Here is a 27,322-nt window from a genome sequence, read left to right as displayed (position 1 = left end):
GAACGGCCTCCTATTAGAGCGCAGTCTGACATTCAAGGAAGATGCTGAAGACCAAGCTGTTCTGAAAAGCATTCTAGTTAAGACTCAGTCATCTTTGCCTTTCTTACTGACTGACTGGATGGGAAGAGGAGTTGTTTGTTTTAAACATTTGTTTAAAATGTTTATTTTAACTTTTAAAATATAACTTTAATTTTGCCTATATTGCGTAAACTATCAGAAAGTCAATTCTTACTATAGTGAGACATAAATGCAATCAACAATATCACATGAACGAGAGAGAAAAAGAGAGAGAATAAACGTATCTTACTACATGTGTTAAAGGTGCTTACTTGGATAGGTTCAGGAGCCAAACTTTTTCTCTGCTGAGCTGATTTCTCCATGGCTTCGCTCAAGGACTCTGCATACTTCATCATTGCCTTCAGCTGAGAGTCAGTTAGCACCCACAACAAGTCATCAAGGAGGAACATGAGCTTAGATGCCACCACATTACAATCCTTTGTCTGGCTCATAAACAGAAAAAGATCAGTACGCTGTCTGAAAGGGTTGTTATTTATTCCCAAGAATAAGCAGCTTCATTGGGTAGCGTCTTTAAATTATTTTTCCCATAAGCTAGCAAATGGGCTGATTCCTAAATAATCTCTGAACACAATTAAATATATCACTTTTATTTGAAAAAGAAAGGAACAATCAATATTTCACAGTACTTTAAACAAAATGCATTGTATGATTTTTCAACATGTATTTATAGAATAAACTGGCTTCCTTAACAATGTGAGTTAAGAATACAAAATTTTTAAAAGATGCATGGTATAAACTGCTGTTCCAAAAAAAGTCTGGGAAATACAAGAAAAATTGACCAGAGTGGCTGTAAATATGAAACAAGCGCTCAGGTAAGAAGTTATACTTCATATTACTTGGAAGACTACCAATATATCCTAAGCATTTAATGGAGGCCTTCCTCTCAACCCTTTAACAATTATTTAAAACCTATTAAAATTTAGTTTATCAAGTTTCTGTTCAGACCCTTTTTAAAACAACATATAGTTTTTCACTTATGACTGGTCACTTATGACAGACCCTGTAAATTACAATCCAGGTTAGAAGTTTCAATGTCTGCCTTCCCCCTGCAGTCACATGACCATATTTTTGGTACTCAGGAACCAGCCTGCATTTACAGCTGTTTGTACTGCCCAGTGATCACAGGACCATGATTTTCAACTTTTTGCTTGAAACTGGTACCTGTGTTTTCCCGAAAATAAGACCCTGTCTTATATTTTTTTGAATCCCGAAATAAGTGCTTGGCCTTATTTTCGGGGAGGTCTTATTACTTTGGGGCACATGGAGCAAGATGGGCTTCCTCTTGCCATCTTACCAGATTTCCAGCTCTGCATTTAAATATTTTCGGGGAGGGCTTATTTTCAGGGGGAGGCTTATTTTAACGCATGCGCTCAAAAGCCCGATTGGGCTTATTATCAGGGGATGTCTTATTTTTGGAGAAACATGGTATTTACTTCTGATCTCCATAGTGAATAATGGGTTCACTTAATGACTGCAACATTAACTTTATGATCGGCATTTGCCTAATGACCACAAAAAAGTCATAAAATTGGGCACAATCACATGATCACCTTTTTAATGACCATTACAACTTACAACCATAATTGAGGGCTGAATTCTGGTTCTAAGTCAAGAACTACCTGTATATCATATATCAAATCCTTTTTTTTTTTTTTTTTTTGCTAAAAATCAAGGCTCTGAAATTTTCATTAATAAAATAATTCTAAGTTGTGCAACTGGGAGCTTCACACTTTGCAACTGGAATATATTATTCAAATTTACATTTAAAAAAAAATCTTCTGTTTTTCTGTTTTCCGAACTCCAGAGCAGCTGGGGAAAGATATATTCCATTGTTTTATCTTATTATGGGTGAGCTGGGAATTCTTAATGTACATATCAAAATATATTATGCATATTACCCAAACTCTAGTTATATTAATAATTCTACCCAATAATACTTTTCATCAAAATATATACTCACCTTCCTCTTAAGTGATATTTGGATTTTGCCCTGGTTAGTAATAAGTCTTAGAGGGGTAGTGAGGGGATCTTGTTCTCCATTTTCTGTAGCATCAGCTTCTATTCGAAGAGTCTGCCAGGTGAGTTCTTTAAATGTTAAAACCTATCCAGAGGGAAGCAAGGGATACAAAATAAAAAAAAAGTTCCTAAAGTTGTCTAACGTAATGTTGTAAATTATAGATTAGGAAACAGGCAATTTAAGAAAGAACAAAAAATTACAAGCAGCTTAGTTTATTTCAAAATGGTTGTGGCAAACTACAGAAATCAAAAAAGATCTGCAGAGCAACAAAAAACATAACTAAATGTTAAAATCTTTGCAAGTCTACAGAAAGCATTCCAAATATAAGGACACCTGTTTATGGGCCTACCTCTCCCTTATGTGAATCAGTGATTCGGGTAAAGCGAAGATCACTTTGCTGCCAGGTGGGGTTGACACTATATCCTTGAAGCTGCCATAATTCAAATGATGCATGGAAGGCCTTGGAGTGTATCTTGATGGTAATTGAATTGACAATAATGTACATACCTTCCACAACCTTCTCTGCAAATCCATATTCACTGTAGAGAAGGAAATAATTTTTAATGGAGTATAATGCTTTAGCTCATCTTAAACATTAAAGCATGTAACTCGGAAATGTGCTAGGCTTACGCAGTTATATTTTTTCTAGGTCAGGACAGATAGCTAGATTGTTTTCTTTCAATTTTATTAGTTACAATTTTTTTAAAAATCATTAAAAATATTAAACATCTTCATACGTCTACAAACAAATAAACTTTGCTTGTCTCATGAAGCCGATAACAAAAGAAGTAAGAACCATATGGCTTGTTTTTAAAAAATCTTCTTTGCTATAATTAATGCTTCAAGCAAACACAAAGCACATTATAAATTGCATGGCTTTTGTTAAATATTGGTCCCAAAATGACAATGTGCTATGGTCCCAGCTTTAGTACAGCTGTGACATATCTTATGTATGTAAATTTTATTTTTCTTTTCAAAAAGACAATTCCAGAGCCATAAAATAGAATGCTTTCTTTTACATCATTCTTTCTTCTTCAGCAGCTCAAAACAAAACAAAACAAAAGTCAACAAGATTTATTTTACTGCCCATCCAACATCTGGGAAAATTAACTGTAATCTGGGTTCCATCCATATAATAGATGCTGCTCTTAGTTGCACCTTATTAGGAAAATATGAGAGTAGCTACAAGAGGAAGATATCAAGAAAAAAAAATTTGAAGGGGGAATCTGTTTGATATTTATAGGCTTCAAATTAACATGCATAACAAGGCAATCAAAGTCCATCTTATTTTAAGTGTGAAACGTGTTTTAAAAAGATGGGCCTTTGATTGCCTGGTCACAGCTGCCATTTTTAACCCTGTTAAAAACCCGCCACAGATACTACTGCAACACAGTACCATTTGAACTAGAAAAGCAAAGGTTGCACCCCATGCCTGGGGTCTCGAATTCCTAGTTGAAAAAAAGCACACTAAGAAAAAATTAGAAGCAGAATTTACCTCTGTCCTGAAGCAACAGCAATGGGAGACTGTCCATTGGGTGGCCTGGGCTCTTCACATGTTCGCATCTCCACTTCAACTTTATCCAAATACTGTGAAACAACAAAGAGAAAAACATGGAGAAATGGAATGAAAGTACATGGAAGGAACTAGGAGAAAACAGGGTGAAATTAAAAAATACTAGGGGGTTAAACAATAAGAATTCTTTCCTAATCTAGTTACTGGGTTACACTTCATATTAATAGTGATGAAGTTTGTTTTTCTTAGCCAAGCCTATAAATGGAGTAAATATTTTGGGATTAGCTACTGACTAGACTGTGGTTTAGCTTGGCATGACGTGTGAACAGAATTAATTGTAAGCTCCTGGTCGATTTCTGGTTTGCTTTTCTGCCTTAATGTAGCTTCTAATGAATCCACAAAGGTGCAAAGCACAGTTATAAAGAAAACCATTGAATAAACCAATTAGGAATTTGTCAAAATAAACAATTAAGTTCACTTGTGAGCATAACCTTTAGTCGTTCCAACAAAACAGTTTGCCAACCCTAACTGAGAATGTCATTTGTATTTTTGACTGATTTTGATGTGCAAAACTATCAATTTATAATTTGTTAGCAGTAAACAATGCTAACCTGGTTTAACATCGGTAAAAGTAATATTGTGTACCTTTTTACCTTACCTTTTTGTCACTAGTTTTAAGCTATTTAGGATTGTTTCATATGCTGAAGTTTTCAACATGTTATATTTATTTAGAAATACATATACTGTCCCCCACACTAATATATATCACTACTGTTACTATCCAAAAACATCTAGCATAAATTAGAAGCCAACCAAGTTTCACATCCTCAAAAATCACCCCTAACTAAAGCAATGACAAAGACTGTCATATGGGACCTGAAAAAAGAAGGCCCTTTAAATTAAGTCATTAATAACATAAAAATAGCTTTGCTGAATCAGGCCAAGGCCCATCTTAGTTCAGCATTTTGTTTCTCACAGCAGCCAAACAAGTTTCTCTGGCTTGCTCACTTCAGGAGACGAAGACACATCTCTTGCCACTGTTCCCTTGCAACATGTATTTGGAGACATACTGTCTCCAATATGAATAGCTCTCATTAGACTTCTTCCCTATTAATTTTCTAACCTTCTTTTGAAGTCATCTAGTTTAGCAATCATTACCATATTGGTGGTAATAAATTGCAGATTAATTATGAAAATATATAAAGAACTTTATCTGTTCTAAATCTGAACATTTTAATCAACCCAAACAATGCCATTGGCCTAATTTTCTTTCAAACGTTTTTCAAATTCATTCCCACAATAAGCATATAGTGAGTCTACTCATATATACAATATCAGATGTAGCTTAGGACAGCAGAATAATACAAGTAAAATGTTATCAATTCACATTTTTTACAGGAGTATATGGCAGGGTTTCCACCCAAAACTGGATTCTTATGATGGCAAAAAAGGCTTACAAACACAATGCTGAAAACCTAAGAGAAGCATCGGTGTATTTTACAACTACCTTAATTACTTCCAATATTTATATGTTCATCACAGAAATTACACAGAATTATGCTTACAACTATAACGGATCTATATGGAGACCAACAACAGTATTATCCACCCTTATTTTTAGGTTTAAAAATAAATGCTTTTTAAAGACATAAACTAGATTACAAATTCTTACTGACAGATAAACAGGAGATAAACAGGAGATAAACAAGGTCATTACCAGACAGATTGGGTGAGTCTTCAACTTAGTCCACTGGATCTGAAACAACAGAACTAATGTTAAATAAACAGGAAATGCTGCAAGGATTAAATAGGTTTAGGGTGGAACTAACAAGATCAGTTCTAGAAAATATTTGCTCTGAAAAGTAGCATGACAAAATTTGCTGCATGGAATACACAGTCATTAAAAACAAAACCATTCCTTATTAAATACTCTGCATACAAATCTGCTAAAGGTAATAAAGTAAAATTTTGTGCTGTGGACTTTGATGCTTACTTATACTTTGTCAAACATACATTTAAGACAAATTAAGACATTTAAGCCATCAGTTAGGTGAATTTGATGGCTATGCCTCAAACTGCTACCCTACAAATTCACACTCTATAACACCTAATTAGTTATGTCCAAATCATAAGGACTTTGGAGTGCACTGCTCTAAGGAGATATTCAAAGCAATATATTATATAAAGCATCTGTGGCCTCTGTCAACACAACAATACACATACAGTTAGTTTTATTATGGTTGCTTGATCAGCAAATAAGAGATTGCTTACGGGATACTATTCCCACCAGAGAAAAGTAAGCAGGTGTGAAAAATCTTTCTCCCTCCTCAAGCAGTCTTTCTTCCTAGCCTGCCTTTGAAGATCACAAATTATCCTAGCAGAATTCTCCTAGTTGTGAAAGCTGGTTTCAGAGGATTAGCTTATCCACCAGTATGCTGTAGTGAAGGGCACAAATTAATCACCCGCTTCCCAGTACCAGTGGTGGGTTTCAAAGTTTTTTACTACCAGTTCTGTGGGCGTGGCTTGGTGGCCATGGCACGGGAAGAATACTGTAAAATCTCCATTCCCACCCCACTCCAGGGGAAGGTTACTGCAAAATCCCCATTTCCTCTTGATCACCTGGGACTCTGGAGGCAGAGAATAGATGGGGGCGGGGCCACTCAGAGATGGTATTTACCGGTTCTCCAAACTACTCAAAATTTCCGCTACCGGTTCTCCAGAACTGGTCAGAACCTGCTGAAACCCACCTCTGCCCAGTACTAATGAAAGTGCAAAGAAATATTTGATAAAAATTAATAATGGTCTTAAAAACTATAAACCTAAGTCAAACCTTAGAATGAATTATTACGAAATTTCACAAAACACTGGACATGTAATGAAGTTCAGAAAACGTTAACCTTTACAACAGGGATCCGCAACCCCTGGGCCACGGACCAGTACCAGTCCGTGGTCTGTTAGGAGGTGAGCAGGTCACAGTACACAAGCAAGCAAACCTCCCCCCAAAGTCTGTGGAAAATTGGTCCGTGGTACCAAAAAGATTAGGGACTACTGCTTTAAAAGCTTGCTAAGCACTAAAACTCCAATTAGAAAATAACATTTTAAAATCAGTGAAAGCTAATTTTTATTCTGTTCTTCCCTTTTTTTCAGTACATATGGAATATTTATAGTACATTTACCAGTTACTAGTCTTCCAAACAAAGGACAAGATAATTTTGGAAGAAAATATTAGTAAATAAATGCAGTTAATTTCCAGGTAAATAACATATGGTGATATAGGCCAAACTGATAACTTATTGCAATGTTTTTTTATTGTTTTCGACTGGTTTATATAACAGCAGTGAAAATGAAGATAGCAGAAAACATAAAATATATCCTGTTGCAATCATAATTTTGTTGTTTGTCATGTACATCTTTCCTACACTTACTAAAAGTTGGGTCCTGAGCCCACTGCATAAGAAATTCTTATGTGCCCTTAAATATCGAGCATAATCATTTATTACTGTAACTTGTTTGAACTTAGCTCTGTAAACAAATAAAGTATATTAATTAATCAGCAAGTATATTGACCTTATGTCAGGAAAGAATGCATATAAGAAGCATACAAAGTTACAGAAGCTAAACAAAGAAAAATATACAAACAAAAACAGTTTTTTCATTACCCAAATAGTTTATCTGTGCATGTACTGAACCGAGTAGATAATTCTGATGTTACAAATTATTTTTTTTCCCTAAAATGTTTCAATTATTAATCCTCATCTCAAGAAAACACAGCAGGCAGACTTGATTTTGCTACTCCAGCAGAAAAAGATCAGGGCTATACTATTTTTATTAATAAATCTTGCAATTCATTTTTCATGAAGCTTCTAGCCCTAACACCAATCCTAATGGTGCTTAAATGATTACTTGCTTACATCAACTGAAAAATTAATTTTATTCCCGAAGAAGCCTACAGCATTTTTTTTTCAAGAAGAGAACACTGTGTTCTTTATATTAATGTACAAGTATGACCACAAAATATAATCTCTCTAATTATGCATGAAAGTAAGTGTCAGATATGAAGAACGACTGCAGGATTTGGGTTTGGCTAGTCTAGAGAAAAGAAGGACTAGGGAGAACATGATACTAGTTTATAGTTTATAGTTTATTATATTTATATACCGCCCCCTCTCCCGAGGGACTAGTATTTGAGAAGCTGCCACAAAGAGGAGAGGGTCAAATTATTTTCCAAACACCAGAGGACAGGACAAGAAACAACAAATGGAAACTGATCAAGGAGAAAAGCACCTGGAATTGAGGAGAAACTTCCTAACAGTGAGGTTAATTAACCAGTGGAACAGCTTGCCTTCAGACCTTGTGGATGCTTCATCACTGAGGTTTTTAAAGAAGAGACTGGACAGTTACTTGTCTGAAATGGTATAGGACAGTGATGACGAACCTTTTTGCCATCACGTGCCAGGAGCGGGGGGAGGTCGTGTATGTGCCCCTCTCCCATGCAGGAGCGCGCGACACCCCCCCTGCTCCTGGCACTCAATGGCTCATTTTTCTCTCTCCCCAAGCTCCTAGAGCCTTTCTAGGAGCTTGGGGAGAGCGAAAACAGCCCTTTCCTGCCTCCGGATGGCCTCTGGGGATGGGTGGGGAAGGCCATTTTTGCCTTCCCCAGGCTCCTAGAAAGGCTCTGGAGGCTGGGGAAGAGCAAAAAACGGGCATTCCAGTCCCACCGGAAGTTGGCAAATGGGCCATTTCCTGCCTCCGGAGGGGGTCCAAGGGGGTGAAGACCATTTTCGCTCTCTCCAAGCTCCTAGAAAGGCTCTGGCGGCTGGGGAGAGAGAAAAACGGGCCTTCCCCACCCCTCCCCCAGGCCTTCCAGAGGCAGGAAACAGCCTGTTTCCCTACTTCCAGTGGGCCTAGAAGGCCCAAAAAGAAATGGCCCATTTGCCAACTTCCGGTGGGACTGGAAGGCCCGTTATGCATATGCGCTGGAGCTGAGCTCACTTGTCCTCCAATATGGCTACGTTTGCCACCTGTGGCACGTATGCCATAGGTTCACCATCATGGGTATAAGATCTCCTGCTTGAGCAGGGGAATGGATTAGAAGACATCCAAAGTCGCTTCGAGCTCTATTTTGATTGATACTAAGATGTGAAGTCTAACAGCAAACTGACAATCAATTTAAGGCTGAATGTAATCAGAGTGCTTATGCTATAATTTCTGAAGCATCTGCAATTCAGAACTTGATTTTTTTTTTTGCTAATTACTATAGCACAGGAATCCCCAACCGGGCCAGGCAAGCAGCAGGCAAGTGCACATGTGCAAAGCTCCCCTCATATGAGCGCAACTGGAGCTGTGACATACCTACCACTCGCATGAAATCATCCCCTTCCCCACCTCCCACTGCGCCGGGCCACCAAGCTAGAAAGGTTGGGGACCACTGCTATAGCAGATCTCAAATGCCTATATCGGAATATCTGTAGAAAAAGTCAGAGGAACTTTACATCCAAATAAAAAATCAGAAAAATGATTAAGACAGAAAAATACTAAAAATAATATTAATAGTTATGGGAATTTTGGCTTACCCTGATAGAGGCCTTGTTGCAAAAAACTCGAGTAATGGCTAGCCAAGTGGGCAGATCCAGCAAATTCTGCAGAACTTCTTCATCCAGTTCTAGGTTCGTCAATTGCCCCTGCCCTTTGAGAGTGCTCAAGTTGATTTTATCAGGGGAGAGATTCTTTGTAAACCTGTAGTTGATAAAATTGGAGATAAAATTGAATACTTTCATTGATCATAACATTGAATAAAAATTTGGATGATATAGCTTTAAATCACATCCAAGAAGCTGGTGGGATGCCATTATCTTAGTTTCAGCCACAGTTTCATATCAGGGTGGCTCAGGGCTTGGGTTTCTTGAGTCTCCTCTTTAACATCTACATGAAATCACTGGACAATGTCATTTGACAGCATGGGGTACAGTATCCGGAGACCGACAGATTAACAGAGTTGGAAGGGACCTTTTAGGTCTTCTAGTCCAACCCCTCCCTCAAGCAGGAGACCCTACACCATTTCTGACAAATGGCAGTCCTGTCTCTTCTTGAAAGCTTCCAGTGATGAAGCTTCCACAACTTCTGAAGGCAACTTCTGTTCCATTGGTTGATATCATCTGTACACTGATTATATGCATTTATAGTTTCAGATAGACAGCTTTTCCTATTGTAGAAGAAACCTGGTATATTTTGCTCTACCACTGAGGCACACATAGACAGAAATTCTTGTATGTATGGAAGATGAAATTACCGCTTTTAATGTATTGCATCTACCATCTACAATTTTCTTCTAAAATTGGAAATTCATGGAAAGAGATAAGAGATAAACATGCCACTCATCTCAGAAAGTGACTCCGGGTGGTAAACAACATTAAACTAAAATTCAAAGCAATTAAAACTCCAAATGCAAAAATTAAAGTACATAGCAACTGAAGAAGGTATCAAAATGAATAGCCACTAAGACAGTTGGAAAACAGGCCCCTTCACCCAGTCAGGGTGCCAGTCTTTGTACAGAACCAGGCCTTTAGTGCCTACCCAAAGGTTAGCAGGGTCAAGCTTATCCTAATCTCTGAAGGGAGAATGGTCCACAAGGCAGTGCCTACACAGAAAAGGCACACCTCCTAAACACCACCAACCCATATTCCTTAGCCAATGGGACCTGAACCACACCCATCCTACTGGATCGGACAAACAGAAGCAACTGGAGAAAGTCCCTCAGGTAACTCAATGTCAAGCCATGAAGGGCTTTAAAAATGCAACCTTGACTTGCACCTGGCAACCAATACAACTCACAAAATGATGTTTTACATGCACCAAATAACTGGCACCACTAACTTCCATTGGCTCATTGACGCCATGCTGCAATTCTCTGCACCAGTTGAAGCTTCTGAAAGCTCTTCAAGGGCAATCCCATGTACAAAGTGTTTATTAATCCAGATGTGAGATCACGAGTGACAGCGAAGAAGGCTTCCAGTCCAGAAAGGGCAAAATTAGCGTGCAACCCCAAAGTGTGCAAAGGCCCTCCTAACCATGGTTTGCTTTATGGATAGGAGCCATGAATCTAGGAAGAACCCCAGATTGCATACTAGTTCTGTCTGAGGCAGCGCCACCCCATCCAAAGCCAAAGGTAGTAAAAAGCTCCTGGGTCAGAAGTTCCAAACACCAGACACCACTCAGTCGTGCTTTATTGAACCAAAGCCTGTTGTGCCTCATCAAGGCCCCCACAACCTCCAGGCACTGGGATAAGACATCAACAGCATAATTCAGGTAGCCTGGAGCGGAGAAGTAAAGCTGGGTATTATCAGCATACTAGTGATACCTCCCCACACACCATCAGATGACCTTACCTGGCAGCCTCATGTACATGTTAAACAGTTTGAAACTGTTAGCTGTCTTCTATAAAGTGACACCACTTCAGCATTTTTCTGCATATCCAATAAAGATGTAACTAGGATTACTGGAAAACTGTTTAAATTTTAGTTAGATTCATCAATAAGTAATCTGCAACTAACTAGGTAACTTTTCAAGAAAATGTTCTATTTATAAAACATGATTCAGCATCACAATGGGGTGATGAAATAAGGATGTTACCGGCTGCTAAATGTGGTCACACAAACTGTAATGGGATCATATCCTCCTTTGCACTCTGTTCCATTCTTAAGCACATACCTTAAGCAACATACCTATTCATGCATACCTATTCATCATGCTATTCTGTTTCAAAGTAAATAACATACAGAATGCGAATTAGTAGGCCAAAGAAATTAAACAGAGAGAATTTAAACTAGTTTATAGCTATATATTTTCACACCAATACTGTAACTTTCTTCCTTCCAAACAATCCTTGCTTCTATTATCACTTCATACGTAAACTTTTGTTCTTTACATTTTTAATTCCTTTATTTTTGAGGATTTTATCAGTTCTTTCCAACCATAGCTTACTTAGACTATCTTTCCTCCAACACATTCATTTTCCTTCATATTTTTTTGTGTATCATTCTTTTTATATTATCAAATCATTTCAATCTCTTTTGTATCAATCACTCCCTTTTTCATATGTATTAGATTTTTAAAATCGCCTATATTACTTTATAAGTCAGGGGTGTCAAACTCAAGGCCCGCAGGATGCTTAGACCTGCCCCTGGGGCTGCCCTGGAAACAATAAAGGACCGGTCCACAGTACCTCTGCCAGAGAAAACAGAGTTTGGGAGTGCGGCCCTCCCGAGCTCCGTTTTCTCTGGCACAGCACTCAGGCCACCACAGGCGCCCTCAACATGAGTGAGGCGGCCCCGACACACCCCTGGCCACACCCATCTGGTCCCCCAAGGTCAAACACAACCCTGATGCGGCCCTCAATGAAATCGAGTTTGACACTCCTGTTATAAGTAATGCAAGGCATACCTAATATTCCTTCCTTCTTCTATTATCTTCATAACTAACAACTGGTGAGGTGGGTTGGACTAAGAGACAGTGATTGGCCCAAAGTCACTTGCTAGCTTTCATGCCTAACACAAGACTAGAACTCACAAGCTCCTGATTTCTAGAGCAGCACCTTAACCACTGCCCCAAATTGGATGTTAAGAAACAACATCAAGGTAAATTAATACTTATTGTTTTAGTCTAATTTTATTCATGTATTACATTCCTGATTACATATCTGCATATATTACGAACTTTCATGTATACAACCAAATCATCCCTCACGTAACCACAAGCTTTCTTTAATCATATATGTACAACAGTGGTGGGTTGCCCCCAGTTCGGACCAGTTCTATAGAACCAGTAGTAAAATTGGAGGGAGGCTCCGCCCACCACCCCTGATGTCATCAGAACGCTTCTGCGCATGCGCAGAAGAACGTATGGCCCCGTTGTGAACCAGTAGTAAAGGTAAGTAGAACCCACCCCTGATGTACAAACATTAAACAACTTAGGGGAACGTACAGATTTTTATTTCATTGTTCAAATATTGATTATTCCTTACACATGCTTTATTTTCATCGTATTATCACATTCAGCAGCCAACCTTAAATTCTATATTCATGCAAAACACTCCATAATTCAAGTCTATTTGCCTTATATGATTTATTTAAATTAACAAATATGCAATAATTTTTCACATTCATACATTTCTTAAATACCTGCTGAAAAGCAAAATCTGGACTGTAAATCCTCTGTCTGGCATAAAACTGAACTGCATTTCCCAAATTTTACTGTATTCCTATACTCCTTCTATCAGAATCCCGACAATTTCCCATGCATACTTAACCAATTATCTCATGTCACCAGGGTAATAGAACAGAAAAAATTGACATACTTCTTCCAGATCTGCCACTGCCTCTTGCAGACATTCATGGAAAAATAAATTTGATTATGCTGACAAAGCTTTTATTAATGACATGACAAACCAGATTTATAGCTTAATTCGAAAAGAACAAATTAACATCTGCTGCATTTTTCACACTAAAGAGGCTGCTTGTTATGTTGTCCCTCATTCTATAAATCTTTGAAACAGTGGTGGGTTGCTACCAGTTCACTGGTAACGGCGGCGGCAGGACCAGGATGCTTCTGTGCATGCGCAGAAGTGTCAAGCAAGTGTGTGCCCACAAGTGAACCGGTAGCGATGGGTTTTGAAACCCGTCCCTGCTTTGAAAGCAATTTATATACAGCCCCCTTCTCAGTAATAACTCTAGTTGGCAAACAGAGGATTAAAACTAAGGACAATACAATTGGCAAAAATAACACCACCTCATACAATAAGAAGACATATTTCGGAGGTCAATCCATTTTTAATCAATAAATAAAGTATTAACACATAAACAAGTTCCCTAAATAGGTGTCCTGCAAATAATCTGGCATCGTCCACATAGAGCTTTATACTCAATAAGCAGCATCTTGAATAAAACTTGAAACTGTTCTGGAAACCATTAGTTCTTACAAAGCAGAGGTGTTACATGACTTTATTGAAGAATATCCAAAAGTGCCATGCCTCTGAATTCTGGACCAGTTGCAGTTTCTAAACACTCTTCACAGGCAGCCCCATGTAAAGCACATTACAATAATCCAAACAGGGATAAATAGGGCATGAGCTACTTTGAGTATGACCTCGCAATCCACAAATAGGTACAACTGGCACACAAGCTAAACCTGTGCAGAGGCTCTTTTGAGCATGGCTGCCACCTGTTCTTTCAGTAAGTGACACGATTCGATAAAGATTCCCAAATTGCACACCATCTCTATCTGAAGGAAGGCAATCCTATTCAAAACTTAAGCAATGCGCTGCCAGATTGGACTCAGGGCCCATATAGCCCAACAGTCTGTTCTCAGAGTGGCCAATTAACTGCAAAAAGAAGCCCACTAATCTCCTAGTTTTCCAGACCACCAGAGTGATCTGTGTCCCTGATCCCCTTGGAGACTGCCTCCAATGTGTTGTGTTTTACTGCAGCTCAGAACTTTCAGTTGTTGAAATTCCAGTTTTCCATTCCCAGAAAAATGAAGGTTCACAACTCAACATCCAGTCTCTAACTCTCCATAATGTTGTACAAACTCCCAAAAGTCCGGCACAGCAGATCCTGGTGCCATTTTGTTTTGTTTTGTTTTTGTTTTTGCTTTAATTTATATGCCGCCCTTCTCTGGAGACTCAGGGTGGCTTACAATGCGTTAAGCAATAGCTTTCATACTTTTGTATATTTATACAAAGTCAGCTTATTGCCCCCACAATCTGGGTCCTCATTTCACCTACCTTTGAAAGGATGGAAGGCTAAGTCAACCTTGAGCCTGGTGAGATTTGAACTTGCAGTAATTGCAAGCAGCAGATGTTAATAACAGTGTTTTAGTCCACTGTACTACAGGCTCTATTTTGAAGCAGTATGTTGGTTCAGCAAGAATCAACAACATAACAAACAACAATCTTTTAAACAGCCTGCCTTTTCTTTCTCTCTTACTGACAGAAAAATGTTATGTCTAGCTCTCAAGCCCATCAGGCAGTCCAGAGTTTTCAAAATTAATTGAAAGAGATTATACTGTAATCAAAATCACACAGACTTTGTGTGTAGAGTTTAAGCAATTACAGTGATGACAGGAATTTAATTCCAGCATCTGAAAACTAACATTCAAACGCAATATACATTTATAGCTACTTTGAGGATCACAGTCAGATTATGAATTAAATAATTTGATAGCATAACTGGATTTTGAAATCATGAATCGTAAGGCTTTTTAGAAACCTAACTAATCCCATAGAACTGATTTCCCATTTCCTAATTAATGTGAATTATTTCATGCATTTGTAGAATGCTGTATTAGTTTTAGTTACATTGATCTGGCAAATAAACCACTAAGAGTTTGAGTTTTTTGAAAGCAAGAAATAATTTCTCAAACAGCATGTATATCTCTCTGTTCACAGACTCCCGAACCATTGGCACTAGGCCATTTCTGCCAATAAATTGAATACATTTACACTAAAGTTGCTCTTCCAGATTCTCTGTCACTATTTTTAGTTTTCTATCAAAAGTATGAAAAGGCTTCATTGTTGAGATCCTTGGTGACAGCACCTGTGATTATTTTAGTTTGAAATTCCTGGTCCACACCAAATCCTAGGATGCTATTATATATGCTTAGAATTACTGGCAAATGCATAACATTTACACATTTAAATCAGATGTTCTCATGTCATTCTTTTCGACCCAATCCACCAACAATTCCAGGTAAAATCATCTAAATGTGTCTGATAATGGTCTATCAGTCATCCTGGACATTAATCCTTTGTTCTTACATGTTTTGCTTATAGACAGTTAATCAAAAATGGGTCTTTATTTGCAAGAAACAGTTTTAGGAATCAATCCCAAGTGATCAAATGTTGTACTACATATAGGATTAATAGATTGGTTCCTATCTAAATACTTGACCATATATAATATTTAATATATGTATTAAAGAAAGCTTAAAATTCTTTACTATTTATGTTTTAAGTACTATTTTATATTTTAAGCAATTTCCTGCCTGGGTGTTTTGAAATATGAATCGACATTTTTTCCTAGTTAAATAACCAATTTATTGTAACATTAAGGAACAATGCAATGTTGTACAGTTGCAGGTCAGCCAACAAGAAATGCAGAATGAGTTCTTTGACTCCCTATTTAGTGCTATAGTGGTGCTAACTCTTATAAAGTGTGAGGAAAAAGACAAATCTCTCAAAAGACAGTTACTTTTCAACTGTTTCTTTACTATGATTCCAATCATAGATTAAAAAAAGAAATGAATCTGATTAGACAAACAGCAAGCAGTAGCTGGGTTGCATATGCCAAAAAGAGAAGCTGCTTTTTGGAAGGGAACAGGGGGGTAGTTTATACTGAGAATATTTCCAGACAGAACCACACTGATCTCTCTTGACTGCTTAGGAAGCAATTTGGGCTATGCCAAGTTAAACAAAGCTATATGAGAATAGCTCTGCTTCAGTTAGCGCAACAGTTTAAGTGACTATAATACTGTAAATCCTATTTGACATTTTCAATTGCTGTTGGACTTACCTAATTAGGCATAAGCTGTTTTGTATACTTGAAGTTGGATTCGTTTTGTAATTATATGCCACATATCAAGATCCAACCAATTACAGCTAGTCCTCAACTTACGATCACAATGGGGACCAGAACATCTGTTGCTAAATGAAGTGGTCATTAAGTGAGTTGCACCCAATTTTATCTGTTTTGCTATGGTTAAGTGAATCATCACAGTTAAGTGAATCATGTGACCATTAAGAAAATCCAGTGTCTCCCATTGACTTGTTAGAAGCTGGCTGGGAAAGTTACAATTGGTGATCATGTGACCCCAAGATGCTGGATTTATTGTAAATACACACTGGTTGCCAAGTGTCCAAATTTTGATCATGTGACAGCAAGTATGCTGCAACAGTTGTAATTGTGAGTACCAGTTGTAAGTTTTCATGTTGCATCGTAACTTTGAACAGTTGCTAAACAAAATGTCATAAAATGAGGATTACCTATAATTTTGACTCTTAAGATCAGATGTGCAGAAGATGCATTTTTACATTCCCTCAGACCAAAATATTACGTCACAGAGTTAATTTATGGGCAAACTAAGAAAAGCCCAGACTACCCTTAGTTTCTCAGAGGAAGGAAGGCCAAAATGTGATTAGCAGAAATACTAATACATTGAAAAAAATCAATAATATATGAAGAACATACATTAAATAGCTATAATTCTCCTTTAGAAATGAGTATGTGATTAATGAAACAAAAATAAGTATTTGGTTGTGTGTACTGTAAGTCTTGAATCTATACCTTGAATTTATAAAACACACTCTTAAGAGACATTTATCACATAGTAAGATTGTCACTTGGCTCAAATATCAAATAAAACACATAAAGTAGTAGAAGCAGATTCATAACAACAAAATTATCTCAAGTATGATTTCTTTATTTAAGAATTTTATATCACTGACTTCACATAAACTCTGTTTATGATGGTTGCATAAAAATGTAAAACTATAATACCACTACATATATCCCTCCTCAAAAGTAAAATGTTTTCCATTCCTTGCCAGGAATCTCCCATCATGGAAATGCTTCCTATAATTCAAGAATCCAAAATATTCTCATGGGCACCATTCATTTGCCAACTGTGTAGACCATCATTTGCTTCCAGAATGCTTTCTCTCTCAAACCTTGGGAATACTAAAGTAGATGCATTATTACTGAATAAACTGAAGTACAAATGTATGTACCAGGGATGAAATCTACTTACCTTCCTTACCGGTTCGGAAGTGCATGCACCACAAAACCTTCTGCACATGCGCAGAAGGTAAAAAACACATTACTTCCTGGTTAAAACTAGGAAGTAATGACACCCGGGCGGGTGGATGGAGCTTTGCTCTGCCATCGCTACCGGATCGGTGGACCACCGGCCAAGATTGCTACTGGATCGGGCGATCCGGTCTGATCCGGGAGCATTTCACCCCTGGTATGTACTATTTATCACAACTACAGAGAATATCCATGACATCTAGGCCAAGTCCAGATTCTTAAACAAGTTTTAAAGAATAGAAACAATCTCCATCAGAGAGAAAAACAATATTGTAGGAGATCTTCTGGGAACATCTGAAATGCCATCCACTTTTATCTCTAACCAGAATATACTTGATGCCATAACTTTAAACATCTGCCATTCTTGCTGAGGAAGTAAAGAAATGTTCAGTTTTGATTCTCAGACAACTCTGAGGCTGGTTCCTTAATTGAAGGAAACTGTCTTTTAACAAAACGTTGCATGTTGTTATTGTTATTATTTGTCTATATTTTTATCCTGCCTTTTGGGCATCAGTGCTTAGTTTCAAATGTACAACCTCTTTGAGGATTTCAGAATGAAGAAATTACATCCCACTAAAGATCACCATAACTTAATGTGAACTGAGAGTATTCTGTCATCTCAGCGGTTACTTTCAGCCATCACAGATATTTTAGGCAACTGCAGTCTATAGCTTAATGGGGTAATGCAAATTTCCCAGCTAATTCAAAAGAGGAAACACTAGAAATGATAAACCAAAGAGCTTTGTTCTCTTTTTATATTATCTGAAAGATACTTCAAGTATAAATCTTCATTTTATTTCATATTAATAGCATGTTACCTAAGTAATAATGTTATGTCTTGACATTTCCAGAGCTTTAATCCTTAAACAAAACAGAGACTGTTAGCTAAATTGCTCAAGATAGTTAAATCCTTTCTTCTCCCTTGAACAGAGTATATAGTGATTCAAATTATCTTCTGCTTGGGACCTACCAATTTAGATAAGGATGACGTAATCTAAATCTAGCCAAGAAAAGAACAAAGGAATTGGGTTTTGGAGCTGAAAGAATGAGCCTTGGAGTTTGAAAGAGACTTAGAGACAGGGAAATTGTAAATTATTTGCTCTAAAAATCTAAACTTAAGGAATCTTGAGATAATGTTGAGATTCCTATCCAGGGATCTGATACAGTTCAATGAACTTGGAACTAAAACAGCAGCCCGCAACATTTGGACCCTGTGGACCGGTTCCGTGGAGAGGGGTTTTTCCACAGACTGGGGGTGTGGTTTCATGCGCTGCCTGCATCCCACACATGCGTGGATGGGGCTTCGTTTGCGTAACCCGGTTCCTGGCAGGCCCCAGACCGGTGCTGGTCTATGGACTGGGGGTTGAGGACCCTTGAACTAAAAGGACTGCTATACTAACCATCAGCAATGTGTCAATTTGTTAATAAGATCCAAATCTTATCAAATAGTATATATTAAACCTGAGATCTCTCTATTCAAAGTAAATTAAGATCTGGTAAAGTACTGTTTTGGAAAGTATTACGGTATGGCTACTACATACTGTAATAGTATATGTACATGCATAAACATATTTTGTTTTACAAGAATCAATGATTGCTGGATAAAAAAATTGCTTGTGTGAATTAGATTGAAAACCACAATATATAGAAAATTTTAAAAATTCTTCATTACCTCCAATTAGTAATTAATTGCCCATTCCATTTCACAGCAATAGAACCATCATTTCATTTTAAAATAATGCATTTCACCTTCTGAGAACTTAAAAATATTTCTTTAAGATATGAATTCTCATATCTTATGTAAAGAAAAACTTCTAACCACTGTACAAATAAGAATCGATTCAAGATGTGCTTTTAATAATGTGAGCTTTTTGGGCAGATCCATAAGTAAAATTCACAAAAATACAAGTGTTCTCTACATATACAGACATTATGTAAATGAGAGAAACAACAAAAACAGTAACAGGCATAAAAAGCTACTAGCTTTCTACATGAATATGGTATTATTTTTGTTCTAAAATTGAAGAAGGGGAAAAGAGTGAGTGAGGAATCTGGACACTTATTCTTATCACTTTAGCATGTATTGAATTCCATCAATTACTTATGGGATTAATGAAGAGACCAACTGCAAGTTTCACAAAGATGGAAAAACATTGTGTTTGCAAAGGTCCCCTTTAGAGACAACCTCTACATCTTGTGTCCAGAACTTCTAACAGCACATTTTACAATAGGCCAATATGAAAGCGGTGTCTCAAACTACTAAAAATTACACACAAAAAGCTTGAGATTATTACAAACACTAATTTAGTAAAATCTTAGAGACACTTTGAAGTTTCATAACTTCAAGTTTCTTTGGCTTCATTGTGAGCAAAAATATAGAGGACAGGGAAATCAGCATAGGGATGAAAAAGTCAAAATGGCAGGTATGATTCTACTATCAAAGCCAAACATTCTGCCTGTTATTTTGACCTTTTTGGTCACTCAGGTAGCTCTGAGAGAAGAGATAATTGTTGACAGACACCAGTGAGGTACGGAAAAATTAAACTCCAAATGCCAGTTGAATAGGCAGATTTCGCAGAAGGCAGAGATCATATAGCAATAGCACTTAGATTTATATACCACTTCATAGTGGTTTACAGCTCTCTCTAAGTGGTTTACAGAGTCAGCATATTGCCCCCAACAATCTGGGTCTTCATTTTACCGACCTCAGAAGGATGGAAGGTTGAGTCAACCTTGAGCCGGTGAGAATCGAATTGCTAGCAATAGAATGCTTGCAATTCTGCATTCTAACCACTGCACCACTATGACTCATATAGATATGATGCCTACAGATGCAACATAAATAATGAGGAGACCAAGAGAAAGTAGAGAATATAGTCTTTATTGACTATAATAAGACTTTTTATTGTGAAACTTAAGCCAGAATCCTTGATTATTTTTCTGTAGAATATAGTTTGGAGAAACAAAATGTTTCAGAATAAAAAGGGGAATGTAAGAAGGATGTATGTCTGTGTTTAACCTATATTCATTGTAAATGTAAAAAATATATTATAAAAATGGAAAAATTGTATCATATCACAACTGGAATCAAAATAAGAGTCTGAAACAGGAACGATTTTGTACATTAATTATACCAGTTTGTTAGCTGAAAGCAAAGACAACCTAGAAGTTTCTTTTTAAGAAAATAAAAATGAAATGCGTAAAAAGATAGATGTGATATCAACCAATATGCTTAATGAACTCAGTGTTTGTCTAAAGAAATAAAGTAATTGTCTGTATAATGGGACTCAAAAATAAAGAGGGAGAATATAGTGGAGAAATAATCATTCCAGGAAAGATCATAACAATTTTACACAAGATCATAAAAGATAAAGATATTTCTACAATAATAAAGATTAGAACAATTAAGGCAATGTTTTTCTAATGGCAACATACGATTGTGAAAGAGGATCTTGAGAAAGAGCAAGAAAACGTAGATAGATGCTGGGGATGATTTCCAACAGTATTATGAACTGCATGAAGAACCAATCAGTTCAACCTGGACCTGATAAAGACTATCTGCTTCCATGAGGTGATAATCAACATATAGAATCTCTTAACCCTGGGTATGTCATCCAAAACAATAATGGTCTCGAAAACTAGCAAGCTTGATATCTACTGATAAAGGCAGATGGGGGAAAAAATCAGAGAGAACATTACCATATCTTGAAAGAATCAAGATCACTGGGGACATGCAGATGTCGTAAGCATTTGTCCATATAAATCAAGACTGGGATTGACTCAACTTTAAAGCAAGCGAGGGGGAAAAAATCAGTGTGATAGTACTAAAACAGAAGCTGCAAAAATCTTGTCACCCAATAGTAGTGTCTAAGAATATAGATCATGTATACTAAAGACTAGATGCTGGCTCCTAAAAATGTTGCCATTTCTACAGCCAGCGCTTACTTATTATTCATAATATAATTTTCTTTTCCCCCTGCCTCCAGAATCACATAATAATAATGGCCACTTCACATATTAAAAGGGAGCATGTAAACATAAACATGAACCATTAACATAGAAACTAATATTTACAATATTACATGATACATATGGCAATATTATATATGAAATTATTCAACATGACCATACAGGTTTTCCTTGCTTTATGCAAATACATTATCATTCAATTTACTATTTTTATCCAACAACTTGCTTCTTATGGAAAAAATGTTTGCTGTTATAGTACGTGATTTCTGCCAGCAATGTCAATTTCCACCAAAGGTCTGGAAACATAACAAATCTTTTACTACCCAAACCCCTTTCTGCCCTGCCCCATATATTTATCATCACAAAGAGTTCTCACTTAACAACCCTAACTGGGACTGGAACTTCCACCACTAAATGTTGTGGTTGTTAGGCCAAACACCATGTGATCGCAGTCCTTAGCACCAGCAGTTCAGAATAGACCCAGTTGCAGTTATTAGGACAAGATTGTGCCATCATTAGGTGAGGACTTCATGCTTCTCCTCACTTAATGACGGCACAATCATGCTTGCCTCTACTAACCTATCTCTTCTCCCCTTTAGGGCACTGTGCCACCATTCATCATCCCTGCCACCCTAAAATCTGCTGCCCTTGCTGCTCCACACTGCATCCTGTGTCCCTGCTGCCCTGCACTCTGCCACCGCTGCCTGTTTTTGCCTTCTTCTTCCCATTGCTGATGAGATGCACCTGGCCTAACCCATCACAAAGGTAGCTGCTGGTCTTGCATTTCTTTCCAAAGCCAGATGAAGCCTCAGGAAGGCAGTACTTGGCCTGACATTGCCTTGCAAAGGATCAGGTCAGGCACAACACGTCAGCAGAGGAAGGTATGATACAGGTCAGCTGTGGATGTTAGCGGTAGAGCACAGGGCAGCAAGGTAGTGGAGTGCTAGGCAGAGCACAGTGTGGTGGAGGCAGCAGGGGAGATGGAGTGCAAGGTGGCCAAAAGAGCAGAGGTAGGTAGGAGAGAGGACTATGAGGGGAATTGAAGCAAATCCTGTAGTCATAAATGCAGGCAAGTTGCCAAGGGCCAAATTTTAATCACATGATTGCAGGGGCATTGTAATAGCTCTAGGTTCAAAGATCAAAAGCAAATGCCATTTAGTGACTGTTTGAAATTATGATTGCACTGAACAAATGTTATTTTCTCCTGGTCCTTGAAGTAATTAAAAAGTACATACGGGTAGTCCTTGCTTAAGATGATGTCATTAAATAACATTTGTTGAGTGCCATGGTCATTAAGCAAGGACCACCTGTTTGTACTTTTTAAGTAATACTCTTTTCTTAATATTTAATGCCCTTTGAAACTAATGCTTTCAAGTATTACTTTTAAAAAAGAACCTGGTGGCACAGCAGACTACAGCACTGTTATTAACATCAAGCTGTCTGCAATTACTGTAAGTTCAAATCTCACCAGGCTCAAGGTTGACTCAGCCTTCCATCCTTTTTAAGGTAGGTAAAATGAGGACCCAGATTGTGGGGGCAATAAGATGACTTTGTATAAATATACAAAAGTATGAAGGCTATTGCTGAATACATTGTAAGCCGCCCTGAGTCTCCGGAGAAGGGCGGCATATAAATCAAATTAAAAAAAAAATCTTTTAATGTATCGGACAACCTGGATCTAGCATCTCAAAGAGAAAGATTTCTCTTCTGTTCACTTGTCCCACATTATCTATAATTTTATTCACGATATAAAAGCTGGAAGAAGTAAAGATGGAGATTAAAATAAAAATTCAAAAAACAGTATTATGTTAAGCTCCACATTACTAAATGCGTATTCTGCATTTATGGCCATTTGCAGTGTTCCATGGTCAAGTGATTCAACAATAGTTTTGCCCAAAATCAAAATCATTGGCAGCAGAGAGGCACAGCGGGCAGTCGCGGAGGACTACAACAGCAGGCCTGGGATGGCTGAGGCCCTGCAGGTGTTGCTGCTGCCACTGCCGCCGCCTGTGGAGACCTGGCAGCACCCTGCAGCCAAGCTCAGCCATGGGCGAGGAGCGTTGGCCGTGCTGGGCCAGCCGAGCTGTGTCTGTTGGGGCTATCCTTGGTGCGGCTGCCTGGCGTCTTGCTGCCGGGTGCCTGGAAAGAGTAAACTGGACCTGCGGGAGGAAGGGAGGGTGGGCAAGGGTCCCACGAGGCTCCCTTCCCCAGGAAGAGTCTGGCCTGATCGCCGTCCAGTCCGGTGACTCCTGAGGCAGAGCCGCTTCCTGGACTCCTGGGGGGACTGCGGGGTGATCGGAGCGGAGAGGAGCAGGGGGGGAAGGGGAGGCTTTGTGGCTTCCAAACCCCAGCCAGGGCAGCGACCGCTCTGGGAGTGTGCTTCCTACTCTATGGTGACAGCTGGAGCTGGACCCTGCAGGGAGAGCTGGACCAGGCTGTGGCTTCTGCGTGGGTGTTAGTGGTGGGCATCAGCAGCATTGGTTATGAGCTCAAGGACCTGGTGCTCACCCACATCAATGTGGTGAGGCCTGGGAGGAATGGGGACAGGCACTAGCACAGCTTGGTGCCTTCGGGACGCTCGCGTTCTACACACACACACACACCGCGGGAGGGAAGGGGCTTGATGGTGGTGCGTGAAGGGAGCCTCTCTCTGCCGGACTCCCAGCTGTGAGTATACAGGCCACTCGGAGCCTCCTGCATAATAAGACCCCCCGATAATAAGGCCCCTATTTTGGGGTTCAAAAGAAAATAAGACCCTGTCTTAGTTTCGGAGAAACACGGTATTACTAACTTAACAACTGCAGTGACTTACTTAACAACTGTGGCAAGGTCATAAAATAGAACAAAACTGACTTAACAACCACATTGCTTAGCAACCAAAATTATGAACTTAATTGTGGTTGTAATGTTTCCACACAATTAAGTTCTTCTTTTCCCTGAGGAAACCAGGCACTTCCATTACAAGAACATTATACAATATTTATCTAACACTTGACCTACACTATTTTGTTTTTCAGAAAATCACCTATTTTGCCATAGCGCCCTCATAAAAATGTATTTATTATGAAGAATATTGCTGATGTTTCCTATAATTCTTTCTTGGCTCTTTTACTAGTTATCTTTAGTAGTCTGTTAAGGATTTAAAGGCAGCATTGAAATTTACTGACATGTACATTTTTAGTAACTGTTTATGCAAGCAATGTTCTCTCTTCATAGAATCTGTGCATTATTGCATTTAATATTAAAGTGTTTTGGTACTTAAGGATAATCACCTTTTACAGAATTATGATCATTCCTCCAATATGCAAGCCAGTATAATTAATGAGTATGATTAATGCTAGATTGATATTAGAGACACACAGGTTTAAAATGCCATACATCCGTGAAGCTCATTCAGTCAAACACTTTCTTTCCACTTAATCTACTTTATTATTGTTGGATGTTTATTTTGTAAAGTCATAGCAAGTACAACTGAGATCAAATCTAATCAAATAATCAATAGGGATTGATTATTTTTGAAGAAAAATGTAAGGAACATATAATAAATTAAAAAGGAGAATGATGCAAATCAGAAAAGTCTGCCTTTCTATGCACATTCTCAATTGTTGCTATTTTGTTTTCAAAGTCAGTGAGCTGAAGTAAGCCACTGTAACCAAAGGCAACTATACTCTCCTGCACCAGAATCCCATTCTATATTGCCATAAGCAAGGAAAGAGAATAGGGGAAACGGCAGAATGACCCTGTGGCAAAGCTATTTATTTCCCATAATATGCAGACTGGGCATCAAGCTACTGAGGATTTGAGGAAGTTAATCTATTTTCCTTCTCTGTCTCTGGTTTTGCTTTCCTAGTCAGAATCATAAGCAAAACCATCTGGGGACTTTTAAAGTTTCTCAGATTAAATGATCACACTCTAATTTGCATTTTCCCCTTCAATCCATATTTAACCCAAGAGATTTCATACTAGTAACAACTCCTTAACAAGTGAAAATAAAAGCAAGTGTTACACAAGTTAACTACAGTAATTACAGTAAATTCCACAAGTTAACTACAGTAATGGGGCTGGCAAATCGACCTGAAGCCAGATAAATCTGAACCCAGATTCCCAGAGTGTCTAGTTCAATAATAGGTTACTGTTTCTCCCTCGTACAAAATCATACAAAATGATTCATTATTTTACTCATTTATTTGCTTTTCCATATAAACTTTCCCCGTGGCTTCTGGATTGCACACAGAGTATTTTTTTTTCAATTTTATTCTCCCTATAAAGTAGATTAAGCTGATAGTATTTTTTTTTAAATTACATTGTAATGTTTCCTATGTTTCGCAAAGGAAACATTCCTTGAAGGGTCTAGGATACTAGTTGTGAGAAGATGAAAGAACCCAACAAGGAAGATGAAGTCTTTATAAAAAACAAAAATGAGCAACATCTTAGAGACCCTTCTCTGGGGTTTGAAAGTCAACCTTTATCCACTGTGTGTAAAAGAGGCACACAAAGGATCATTTTAACAGACCTTCATTCAAGTGCGATGATACAGTGAGACAATATTATTGCTCAAGGCGGAGGGCAATAACTAAAAGAGCCAATGTAATAATCCACAGCTGGATTTCTTTTAATCCCTAGACAGGGAAAAGGGCAGAAGAGACGTCAAAGGAGAAAGGGCAGTAGAGATCGTAGAGAAGGCGATCAAATATCACACCAGGGAAGAATAAACAACCGTCGGAAAAGAGGTTGGATGGCGGGGAAAAGTAGCTAAGGAAATACCTTCGGAGGGTCAGGGGGCTTCGCGAACCTGTCCTCCGCTTTCACGACTTCAGCTGCCGCAGAGCCGCTTCCAACTGGGGCCGGCTCTCCCTCCGCTGCGCCCCCGGCCCGATCTTCCAGCACCGAGCCCGCCTGCCTCCTGCGCTCGGCGCCCCTCGAACAGCTCCCCAGAGGGGACCCCCCCCCCACACCCCACCCCCGGTCCACCTTTACCTGGACAGGTGCTTCAGAATCTGCTTCTTGATGAGACCAGCCATGCTGAGCCAGAGACAGGACGCGGGTTCTCTATCGCCCCAAATGCCCCGTCATTCCCTTTGTAGCCGGCCGCGGATCTTGCAGCTCCCGCCGCGGCCGCCAGCAGTTCCAGCCATCCTCCGTCCTCTCCTCCCCCCCCCCGCCGCCCCCCTCCCAAGCAGGCTCCGCCAGAATCCCGGCCGCCACCGCGGCAGAATCCAGCCCAAGCTACTCGCGCCCCCGCCCTCTGGAGAAAGGGTGGGTGGGGGCAGAGGCGGGACGAACCGGGCGGTGTGGCAGCGCCCTCTATTGGCTCACAGGGCCAGTAGCAGCCTCAGCAACCTCTCCGGTTGCCAGCGAAGCGGCTCAGGCGCAAAACTTCTCGCGGCTCCTCCGGCTTCGTTTGGGCTTGGCGCTTGCTTTGTTCTCATCGGGCGCTAGAGAAGGCTGGTTTTTAAGAAACACCGGAGATTTGGTCTGTTTTCGTACAGAGAAGAGACTGGACAGCCATCTGTCAGAAATTGTATATATAGGGCAGTGGTGGGATTCAAGTATGCGCACCCTGTTATTAACACAGCTGCCTGCAATTTCTGCTGGTTCGAATCTCTCCAAGGCTCAAGGTTGATTCAGCCTTCCATCCTTTCTAAGGTAGGTGAAATGAGGACCCAGTTTGTGGGGGCAATAAGCTGACTTTGTATAAAATATACAAAAGGATGAAGGCTATTGCTTAACGCATTGTAAGCCGCCCTGAGTCTCCGGAGAAGGGCGGCATATAAATCAAATTAAAAAAATAATAATAATAAAAAAAAAAAAGTAATTTAACCACCGGTTCTCTGCCCTAATGATTTCTTCCAACAACCAGTTTGCCAAACTGCTCAGAAAGTTAACAAC

The 27,322-nt window shown here is 38.8% G+C and overlaps 1 protein-coding gene across 1 annotated transcript in view; it reads right to left on the bottom strand.

Annotated features, from left to right (window-relative positions):
* Positions 1-26,454, bottom strand: part of BLTP3A (bridge-like lipid transfer protein family member 3A) — a 57,201-nt gene extending 30,747 nt beyond the window's left edge. Inside the window, exons 1-7 of the mRNA XM_070941501.1 lie at positions 26,411-26,454; positions 9,182-9,344; positions 5,326-5,364; positions 3,591-3,682; positions 2,445-2,634; positions 2,039-2,179; positions 330-500 (exon numbers count right to left, since the gene is read on the bottom strand). Of these exons, the coding sequence (XP_070797602.1) occupies positions 330-500; positions 2,039-2,179; positions 2,445-2,634; positions 3,591-3,682; positions 5,326-5,364; positions 9,182-9,344; positions 26,411-26,454 (840 nt within the window). The remainder of the gene's footprint in view (positions 1-329; positions 501-2,038; positions 2,180-2,444; positions 2,635-3,590; positions 3,683-5,325; positions 5,365-9,181; positions 9,345-26,410) is intronic.
* Positions 26,455-27,322: the final 868 nt, after the last annotated feature.

Source organism: Pituophis catenifer, unplaced genomic scaffold (assembly GCF_029215685.1).
Source record: "Pituophis catenifer annectens isolate HBS135680 unplaced genomic scaffold, rPitCat1.0.hap2 SCAF_3, whole genome shotgun sequence".
Lineage (NCBI taxonomy): Eukaryota > Metazoa > Chordata > Lepidosauria > Squamata > Colubridae > Pituophis > Pituophis catenifer.
This window is presented reverse-complemented; position numbering and strand designations above follow the sequence as displayed.